Source organism: Euphorbia lathyris, chromosome 3, assembly GCF_963576675.1.
Source record: "Euphorbia lathyris chromosome 3, ddEupLath1.1, whole genome shotgun sequence".
NCBI lineage: Eukaryota > Viridiplantae > Streptophyta > Magnoliopsida > Malpighiales > Euphorbiaceae > Euphorbia > Euphorbia lathyris.
This window is the reverse complement of record NC_088912.1, coordinates 108,854,359-108,865,417: the sequence shown is the minus strand read 5'-3', so window position 1 is coordinate 108,865,417 and position 11,059 is coordinate 108,854,359. Positions and strand designations below refer to the sequence as shown.

At 36.0% G+C, this 11,059-nt stretch overlaps 1 protein-coding gene across 1 annotated transcript; it reads left to right on the top strand.

Moving 5' to 3' along the window:
• Nucleotides 1-6,436: 6,436 nt before the first annotated feature.
• Nucleotides 6,437-10,580, top strand: LOC136221894 (serine/threonine-protein kinase 54-like). Its single transcript, XM_066009367.1, has 7 exons — nt 6,437-6,951; nt 7,163-7,549; nt 8,359-8,415; nt 8,703-8,824; nt 9,302-9,510; nt 9,635-9,809; nt 10,160-10,580. The coding sequence occupies exons 2-7, from the start codon at nt 7,372-7,374 to the stop codon at nt 10,289-10,291; spliced, it is 873 nt and encodes a 290-aa protein (XP_065865439.1). The 5' UTR covers nt 6,437-6,951; nt 7,163-7,371; the 3' UTR covers nt 10,292-10,580.
• Nucleotides 10,581-11,059: the final 479 nt, after the last annotated feature.

The window sequence follows — 11,059 nt, the reverse complement described above, 5'->3', positions numbered from 1 at the left end:
GACATTTCAAATCAACATTGATATTCGTGAACTTTAATAAGAAAAAGACTAAATTTCTAGATTAATATCAATGTATATAGTTACCGGCTAAACAAGTTACCGATTAAGTGACCGTTCACCACCCAAGAGTCTTTTCGACTGAACGCGCCTGTTGCCAACCAATTCGGACATGTGGCATTCATCTGAGCGCTATCATAATGACGGGTAGACAACAGGCTGTTTCAGTCTTTTTCCTACTTAAGGAGATTGACCACATTACGGACCCTTGTTCGACTTGCTTTCCTTTTCACATCTCTTTTTCACTGTTCCCCACATGTTATGTGATCTTTATCATTGGGAAACCCTATTTAGTTTTGAGCACGGGATGAGAACTCGAGGATCTGGAAAACAAGTTAAAGTTGAAGGCACCAAGAAAGACAAGGGAAAGAGCAAAATGGTGGGCACCAACACAGTTGCATTTGTTCCCGACGAGAAATTAGTCAAGAAGCTCTCCCAGTTCAAGGATGCCGCCACTTAGAAATATTATGATGATCTTGCTCAGCTCGAGTTTGGCCCGCTACGCACTGTGTGTTGGGATACATTAAAAAAACTCAAGCTTGCCGAACGTGTGCGAACACCCATGGAGGCAGGGCACTTCGGGTGTTTCTTCGAGATGAAAGAACCTGCTTATAAAGAACTCACCTTGGAGTTTCTTGCGACTTTCAAGCATCATCCCGAAATCACCAACTCGGATGAAGAAGGAAAGTTTAGTTTTCGGCACATGAACCACCCTCAGCGACCATCCTTGAACATATTCAACAATCTCCTTGGTGCGGCGGATGACGACGACTTGGAGTTGGAAGGTTACAAAGGGGCGTTCACAGAAGCCCCTGATGAGTTCAATCCTTCGAATTTCTGGCATTCCATCTCGGGCCAGCCACGTTATGACGGAAGTGCATCCAAGGCATCGGGTATAGAGGATTACGCTCTCAGGTATCTGCACAAACTGGTTTCAGGCACCATATTCGCCCGTGAAAATCAAGCCACTATACCTCATGCCGACCTTACCGCCCTGTGGAGTATGGTGCAAGGAAAAAGGATGAATATGGGTTTCTGGTTCAGAGAGTATATTAATGCATTTGGCAAGAAGAACTCATCGGTCATTTGCTGTGGTAGTATTGTGACCCGTATAGCTGAATCAATTGGGGTGTTCAAACCTGAGGATAGGAATCGGCTCACGGTGGTTAACCACCCGGACCAGATAGACTTGAGAAGCCTTCAGAGTATGTTGTTTGCACGATTGGTCAATGGGAAATGGGTCTGGATGCCGGACTTTGTGGAAGCCAAAAGTAGATAGTGAAAGAATGAACCCACTGTGTCAGTATCCTCCGTGTTACTTAACTCCGACAAATCACAACTAGAGGTACTCTCGGACGAACTCGAGTACTCAGAAGAAGACCAGCTAAATGAGGGTTGAGAGGGGGAAGTCAAATTAAAGAGTTCAATGGTAGACCCAGAAGAAGAACTCATAAAAAACCCAGAAACAGGACGAGAAGTTTCACTTACATGGAAAATCGGAAGTTTTGAAGCTTCTTGACGCCGGAAAAACTCTGAAAAAACGCGAGCAGGAAAATAGCAAATGAAGCGGAAAGAGAAAAAGAGAGGTTGAAGAAGGTATCGCCACTTACCTCGAGCAGTGCGTCGAGGACACCTGTCGCGCAGTGAATGGCCTGGAATAGAAGGTTAATTAATGCAACTCATCATGACGGCGTGCCAGGAAGTGCAAAAGCCCTAAAGGACTTTAACCGAACTTAGGGGGGCTTCTGATAATAACCAGATACAATTTATGGGACTAAAAGGGTAATTGACCAAACGACCGCGTATCAAGACGATCCAGAGAGCAATGGCGTATCAAACAAGCCATCCGCATGGCGAATCACCTAGATTACACCACACGTCATCCGTAGTCAAACCTACGGGAGACCCGCCATCATGCCTCGATCCGCTCGATGAACGGTTAAGTCGATTCCCAATGAAGGCACTTAATAACCCATTAATGAGCTAACGGTCATACTTGAATGAGATCAGTAACCGCCATTAATGAGCCATTAATGGAGATTTTCTAGTTACTAGGAGTTACGACTTCATGACTATAAATAGCTTGCATCACAAGCTATTGAGGTACACACATTCTCGCTTTTCTAAACCCTAGTTTGTCAATATAGTTTATTCTCTTATAATATACTGACTTTGGCATCGGAGCTTCCCCCCTCGAATCCAACGACGCCCCCCGCAAGGAAGGAGTCCGATCAGAAGTTCATCACCAGATATCAAGTTTCTATGGAGATTTGAATTTCATTGTTGGCACTAGTGACTATACACAAATTTGTTTTTCGCTCAAGTTCCCAAGTATGTAGTACTAACAACATGGCAAATCAAGTTCAAGATTGACGCAGTTTATCAGAGTGGAATATATACTCTAAGATTGGCTTTAGCAACTGCAAATGTTGCAGACTTGGAGGTTAGTATACCAAATTTTAATTTAATCACATTCTTGATGTCTAAATGTATTGATTATAATTTTTCCTTGAAGGTTCGGATAAATGACCGAGATTCAAATTCTTCTTTAGTATTGACAATTGGAAATTGGGAAAGAACAATACAATAGTTCCATATGGAATTCATGGGAAATACAGGCTATTAAATGTTGAAGTATGAGCTAAACTAGTTTAAAGGATTCATAATACCATATTCTTGACACAAGCAAACAGTGCATTTCCTTTCCAATGACTCATGTATGACTACATTCTATTCGAGACCCCTACTATTTCTATTTAATATCATCTCACTTTTTATTCTATTACCCTCCTATAATACTTTTTCTTTTATCTATTACATACCAATTCATTTTTCTTTACCGATATATTGTATCAATTTTAGTAACCTCTTGGTTTCAGACAACAGTCTACTAGTTTAGTTGCCATAAAAGTGAATATCATAGAATGAAAATTGAAAACTTATCAAGCTTCGTTGGAAAGAACAATTAATCTATTATTTTTCATTAACTAGAATTATGGATCACATTGTTTTCCTATACAGTGTCCCATTATGATATGCCACAAAACTAACCAACTTCATAAAAGACTTTCAAAATTTCCCGTCATTTTTACCAGCCTATACACGTGCACTTTTTGTAACAGTTGTAACAAAATTTGATCTTCTTTCAGCTCTTTTCACCACCATTTTCATTATACTTCAGCAGATTCCCTCAAGACAAAGCATATGAGAAAGACTTCATCTTGTCTAAAGATGTTGACATCACAAACACTGCTAATGATTTGGTCAATAGATCAGCTAATTGATTTGCAGACGACCCATAAGTTGTATTTATAAGTACTCGCTCACAAAATGACAATCTATTTCTATATGTTCATCTTATCATGCAACAACGGACAGTTAAGCACAACAGCGCAATTGTTGGATTCCTCTCCCCAGTTTTGCCATGGTCTTATTGGGATAATTTTTGGAACCCAGCTTCCTTTCGGTTCACTTAATCTTCTATGCTTATATTTGTATTAATTTTTCCTTATTTTTAATAATATTTGGGTCGGGTGCTAGATCTGTAGGGGTGGGTGCCAACCTCATTGGGATGTCCTACCTCCCGGTCCCCACCCCCCCCCCCCCATCTTTAATTAAAAAATTAATATTTATATAAATTATTTATTTTGTGCATTATAGTTTAATTTAGAAGTCATTAATATAATTAAATTTATGAATTGACCGAGCAAGAAAAGTTTTACAAAAATCAATCTATTTTCGTTGTTTGGATGAATTATTTTTTGCAGATATAAACTTAAAATTTTGAGTCATGAATGTAATTAAGTCCAACAAATTTAACTAGTAAGGGAACACTAAAATAAACCATTATACCAACCTTTTGTAGTTACTGTTTTAAAGTATCAAAATAAAAAATAAAATATTCATCCTTTGTTGTAAACTTATACTCTTAATCTCATTTTTGCCCTTAAAAGCACAATATTATTTTCATATTTGTCAAAAGAATAAATTTGAATATATATTTTTTTCAATTGAATCAATTACTCAAGAATAAAGAATCAAAAGAAAAGGTGAAACACTGTCTAACCCTACTTTGAACTTCTCTTCACTCTTTCTCATCAACGCTGCTGTTGATCTCCTCTGTTTTGCTTAATCTGTTTGAGTAGCTTGTCAAAGTAAAAACCCTAAACCAAATTCTTCCCAATTCCTCCCCAAGTTACCTTTCGTTATCTCTCTCTCGGCAACAAAGGTCATCATCTGATTTCATCCTCCTGGCTCTAATCTAAGATCTAATCAGATTCTTCCCAGTTCCTCCTCTCTAACGGGAACAAAGGACATCATCTGATTTCGTCCTAAAGAATAAAAACAAGATCTGATAATTTCCATCATCTGATTTGGTACTTCTGGATCTAATCTAAGATCTGTTGTCTTCAAATCATCAAGGTATTTGATTCTAACTCACGTTATCAGTTTTCAACTTTTAAATCTTTGTTGTCTTCGGATGTAACTGGAGTTAGCTTAGTTGTCACTGAGTGCTGCTGATGATCTGAATTTTAAATATTTTAAATAGTTTCCATTACTTTAATTACTCATATGTGCTTCTATCCCTTCACTATATGGTTTTTTATCACTGAGTTTTTGTGTTGGTCACTGATATTTTAATCACTAAGTGTTTTTTTTATATTATGATAAATGTCTTCAGTGTTTTGAACTACATGCATGGTTAATGTTCAAGTATATTAATATTTTCAATTGTTCTATTTTTTGGTGGATCTAAATTGTTGTTTCAATGCCATACTTTCATGTGACATAAGAAACACAGTTCCAAGATTCAGACCTTCTTGATACGATAGGTAATAATAAGCACAACATCTGCAAAGATTATTTTTTACCAATAACCTGATAATTATCATACTTACCTATTTTAATTTTCTTCTCCTTTCTTCACATTATGTGAAAATTGATATTGTGTGTTCCAAGTTGTTTAATTGTTTTATTTATCCTTCTATATTTCACTTGATTTAAAATGGATTTTATCAGACTTTTGTACCTAGAATAAAAAAACATAACATAGGTTGCAATGATCCTATTTATGGGATAAACTATATTCTTTCTATGCTTTTAAGGCTTGGTTTTAAAAGACTTTGTTGAAGATAAGATGAATCTGGTAGGATCATGAGGAAAGGTTCGTTATTGAGCATAGCTTACAGTGATCCTATTCATGGGCTAAACTATATTCGTCCCATGCTTTTAAGGTTTGGTTTTGAAAAACTACTTCCTCCGTTTCATATTAGATGTCGTTTTAGAGAGCTGTATAGAAATTAAAGATATTAGAACAAACAAATTGTGGCCCCTTAGTTATTGACTCCACTATTTATATAAAATGACATGTATAATAAAACAAAAAGAAAGTTTGTAGAAAGACGTGTAATATGAAACGGAGGTAGTATCATATTGGAAAGTAGTATACATTGTTGTTGATTTTTCTCTAAGTAGTGCATTATTGTAAGGTAAGACAGCTGAACCTTGATGTGCACCTCATGGTCGTGCTTGTTATCCTGGCTATGGTACTTTGGTTGTTGATTCTAAGTTGGTTTTAATTCATGTATACCACTACAAGAAAAATCAGTATCACCGACGGAATTGATCGAGACAAGTATATGTGTAGGAAATACCGAGGGAATACCGACACAAAATTTCCATCGGAAATCACCTACACATTCTCATACACAATCCAATAATGTGTCGGTTATATGTGGCGGGATAATTCCCGCTCGCATTACCAACAAAATTAGTCGGTGTTGAATAATGTCGGTGATATCACCGACATATTTATTTTAATCACCGACGAAAGTGTGTCGGTGAATAAAATAATATATTTATTTATTTATAATTTTTAAAATATTTGATAAAAGGATAAGGTGTAAAAATACTCCTAACATTTATAACGACGATGAATTTTACCCCTATAGTCTAAAATGGTGCAATTTTACTCATAATTTTAGTAGTCAAGAGTAATTTTATCCGTAAAGTTGACAAATTGGATCAATTTGAGAAATAATTATTAAACTGACGTCTCGATCATGAATTTTTCCATCTACACTTCATATGTACGTAATTTTATCACTAATTTGTAACACTTCACAAACATATAATTAGACGTGAGATTTTTTTATAAAAAAAATTAAAAAATATACTGTCTTTTGTATGAGCTAGAAAAAAAAATCAAATATTTCACCGAATTTATAGATTTTAACCTCTAATTCTATTATTAAATCATAAAATAAATGAAATATTTTTTTAGAACCAACTGATATCTAATTGGTACAGAATAAAGAACATAATATCTGAAATTGACACGACTTACCAATTTTAGGGGCAAAAATCGCACTATTTTAGACATTAAAGGTAAAATTGCTCCCATACAAATGTTAGAGTTATTTTTTTACACCGTATCCCTTAATAAAAAAAATAAAACTAAAATAAAATAATTTCCTAAAAAATTAAAAAGTATTAAAAGCCCTCTTTTGACTCAAACCGAACCGAAATTTTTACCCTAAAGAAAATAGGGTTTGAGAAACTTCCAGAGATGGTATATAAGCATTTTTTTTAGGTTTATCTTTATTTCTTCCTTTGGTGGCTGGCTTGGCGGCGTTCTTCCTTCTTCCCCAACCCTGCCTCCCAAAATCCTCCATTCCACCATTCGATCGACAGTGAGAATTACATACAGTGGTGGTAAACAATGATTCGACTGACCGACAACGACCTTCACCTGGTCTCAGATTTTATCCACAGGTCCTCTCTGAAATCCACCGTCTCGGCGTCACCTCCTCTCTGAAATCTAGCCGTCGGTTGCTGCAAAGAAGGAAATTGCAGCTCCCATTTTCTAATTTCACGCGTCTACAACAAGCCAAGGTAACAAAAGCAACACCTTGGCCTCTTCTTATTGTTCTTCTAATTAAGCCTTTCATAAAGATGTAATTGTTCCGATAGTGAGCGAGTAAGGTCAACCCTAAATGTTATCCTAATATAATACATGATTTTTTCACTTTTATTTTATGTAAGCTGAGTTGAATATATGCCATCTTTTATAACCTGTTGGGTACTTCATCTGTTCATTCTCCAGTTAGGGAGTGTACCAGATAGGAAGTTCTATTACGACTTGATTGGTGTTCTTTGTGGAGTTGAGTGAATGAATTTTGCTCTTAAGTTGTTTGAATCCATGAAGAGAAGTGCAATGGGTGGTTACGGGCCAATATATGATGTGCTGATACAAAGCTTTGTAGAGGAGGGAACTATGAGAAAGGTAGAGAGCTATGGGATGAGGCCGTGGCCATGGGAGTCTCTCTTCAATGCTCAATTGATGTATTGGATCCCTCTGTTACTGAGGTTTTCAAGCCAACAAGAGAGGTAGAGGAAGAGGTTAAGCTTCAGAACTTATTCAGAAACAGCATTCCCAGAACCCGAGCACGAATTGGCAAGACTAAAGGAAAGTTTAACAAGAAAATGACAAGTAAGCAGACAAAAAAGAAATTCACTAAACCATAACTGGTAACTTTTAACCCTTCATTTTAAGTTTCCTTTTGTTATTAAGTTCTACATGCTTCTTATACTTATAGTTTAAGTGATTAATGCTGTCAATTTTTTCAAGAGATTAATGAGTGTATAGGCTGAGCTGTCTGACGAAGTCTTCATTTAACTAGTTCATTTCTTGATAAATCAAGTTGGAGTGTATAAATTATGTATCTGGAACACAAAAGCTACTAAATGCAACTTTTAAGTCCTTGAACTTGGCATGTTCGTTCTATTGAGTTTCACAACTTCAGATTTATTACATTCGGTCCTTGAACTTTTATATTTCAAACACAGGAAAGAATGATAAGCTAGGCTACTAACTTTGAAACCTTGATAGGAGAAAGTACCAGGATGCTTGTTTCAGAAGATAATTTGGAAAATATGGTGGAAAGAGAACCTTGATATTGGCATAAAGAAATTGATATTTAGCTAGACATTATACAGTTTCTTTCTGGTTTTATTTACACTGCCCCTCTTGTCCCTGATGCAAATAAGTTCCATACCCAATATTTGGACACTGCAATTTTCTAGAAAATTGCTAGTGCAAGTGTTGAGCTTTAACAAGCACTTAGTATCCTGGAATATTCGTTGTTCTATTCTATTAAGGGCTTGTGTTTGCAGTTGGCAGTTAGTCATGGCCGGACATTTTTAATCATCAGACCTTTCTAATCTCCTAAAGGCCTTACTCTAGTTTTGTATTTGAAAATACTTGAACTTATTTTCTATAAAATTTCATCATGTTCGCAGATCTGGATATGGCATGTCGCAGCAGTATATCTCCCACAAGAAGCAGTATTAGCATCGGTATAGTTCACAGGCCCTAAACTTGTCAATAGTTTGATTTGGGAACTAAAAAGTTGAAGAAACAAAGGCACCTTTCAGCTGACATTGACTCATCCCATTTTCCTATAGTATCTATAAAGTTAACAAGTGGATCCTCATCTCATCACCTCGTCCAATAATGTTGGATTTTGGGTGCCAATTGCCAATTAACTAATCATTAATTAAAGTGGGTATGGATAACGTATTAAGTCTTCAGTATATGTACATATCAAATGATAAATCTTTAATTAATTGATTACCAATTTCAGTTAAACTTCTCGACTGGGGAGAGGAGGGGCACAGGTCGGATGCTGAAATTGCTTCACTTAGAGCAGCTTTTACGCAGGAAGTTGCTGTGTGGCACAAGCTTGATAATCCTAATGTAACTAAGGTAAATTTTGCTACTTTAAGCTCAAAATTGAGTCAATGACTATATTTTTCATTTTCAAAAGATGCATGTGAGCTATCACCTTTAAGCTGTGAACTAATTAATGCTTGCAACTTTCTACCATCCATGGTATGGTAGGAAAAGGAAATATTGTTTTTTATTTCCAGATAATTATGTGCTTTTAAAGCAAATAAAACAAAGTTTTCTTATTTAAGTATAATTTTGCACAGTTTCAATAGTTAGATACCTTTTCAGTAGTCGTCGTCATATTTTAGGGATGGATAAAAACAACAATTTAAATGTTGCAAAATTTTCTGCTACTGGCATTTCTAACTAATGGTTTCATATGTTTTATCACATATTGCTTGGATGAAAGCATCCCGATGCCCCTGATATTTTACTTATACACACACATTACTTTATGTAGATGTTGTTATAATTTGGTTGATTAGTTACCAGGCATATATATTATTTTGGCAGTTCATAGGGGCGACAATGGGATCGTCAGAATGTATAAATATACAAACAGAGAACGGTCACATCGGAATGCCAAGTAATGTCTGTTGTGTTGTAGTTGAATATTGTCCAGGAGGTGCTTTGAAATCTTACCTCATAAAGAACATGAGAAGAAAGCTGGCATTTAAAGTTGTTCAACTGGCACTTGATCTTGCTCGAGGTCACTTTCTCTTGCCTTGCCCCATCATCCCATCTCTCTAGTTTATGCAATTCTTCATAAGATTATTTCATAACACAAGTGTAATGTAATGTAATCTCTCTACTGAAGCTGCTCTTTGTTGGATTTCTCAAATATAGGTTGAGCTATCTCCATTCCGAGATGATTGTCCATAGAGATGTTAAAACAGAAAATATGCTTCTGGACAAGACACGAACTCTTAAAATAGCTGACTTTGGAGTTGCTAGAAAGGAAGCATCAAATCCTAAAGACATGACTAGAGAAACTGGGACACTTGGATACATGGCCCCTGAGGTATGCCCATTTCTCTCTTATTGGCTAGTACTAGTAGTACTAAATTGAAGTTTAGGATCTCAATGTCAAAGTACATGCTATGCTACAAAATATTAAATTTTGATTAAAGATCTGCTGGTGGTGGTATATGGGATAAAGGATGAATTTGGTTAAAAATAAACTTTGGGGTATCACAAGCATTTTTATCAAATTATTCAAAAAAGTGCCAAGTGTTAGCATATGGATGACAAGACACATTGTCAGTTTCTTCCCTATGCTGTGTCATTATGAACTGATTTAACCAAGTAAGTCATGTTATGTATATACAAGTTTTTCACATGTGTCCTCTCAATAACTTGTGATCCTTGCAGGTTCTGAATGGCAGCCCATATAATAGAAAGTGTGATGTGTACAGCTTTGGTATCTGCTTGTGGGAGATATACTGCTGCGACATTTTAGTTTCGAGGTTTCCAATGAGCACGGATGGGGCATTGACAACTTAGAAATAAGAGAGAATCTCATGTTGTGGTTTTATTTTGATATTCAAATGACTGTGGAAAAGTGGTACGCTTTAGTTCATACTTGAAGAAATTTTCAGTCCAATTTATCTAGAGATTCGGTATCTCAGGCCTGATGGGAGTTTCATTAAGCTTTGCTTCGTGTGCTTTATATTGGACATACATATTGTGCGGCTATTGAAAAATGTGTGTAATTTTCATGGTTTTTATTGTTTTCCTAACCACACAGGTGATAGATTGCTTAATGTTATAGTTGCAATTGTGTTTTTTAGAACACCTTTTGATTTGTGTTTTAATATATATATATATATTAGAGTTGCCTTCAATCCAAATAAAGTGACTAAAAGAAAATATAAAATATAAAATTAATTTAAAATGATTTACAATTCCCGACGTATTTTTGGTCGGATTATCCGTCGGTGAATTATTAAAATAAATATTTCGAAAAAGAAATCACCTACGCATGTGGGTCGGTGATGTTGTCGGAATCTCCGACGCAAGTCACCTACTAAAATTAGTTGGAATTTCCGACACATAACGCCGACTACAATTTGTGTCGGTGAATTTTTTGCGTCGGTAGAAATTTGTCGCAGCAGCTTACCTACAAGGCCAACGCCGAGACAGGTGAATCTGTCAGAATTCCGTCGGTGATAGTGATCACCGACGCAAATTAGTCCATCACCGACAGATTATTGCCGTCGGTGATAACGTTTTTTCTTGTAGTGTACATTATTGTAAGATAAGACAACTGAA

What these genes read in the sequence shown, in the direction of transcription:
- LOC136221894 (XM_066009367.1), top strand. Translation starts at nt 7,372, where the DNA reads ATGGGAGTCTCTCTTCAATGCTCAATTGATGTATTGGATCCCTCTGTT. An exon ending in GCTCGAGGTCACTTTCTCTT is followed by an intron (nt 9,511 to 9,634) that starts GCCTTGCCCCAT and finishes TCTCAAATATAG; the next exon opens with GTTGAGCTATCTCCATTCCG. An exon ending in TTGGATACATGGCCCCTGAG is followed by an intron (nt 9,810 to 10,159) that starts GTATGCCCATTT and finishes TGATCCTTGCAG; the next exon opens with GTTCTGAATGGCAGCCCATA.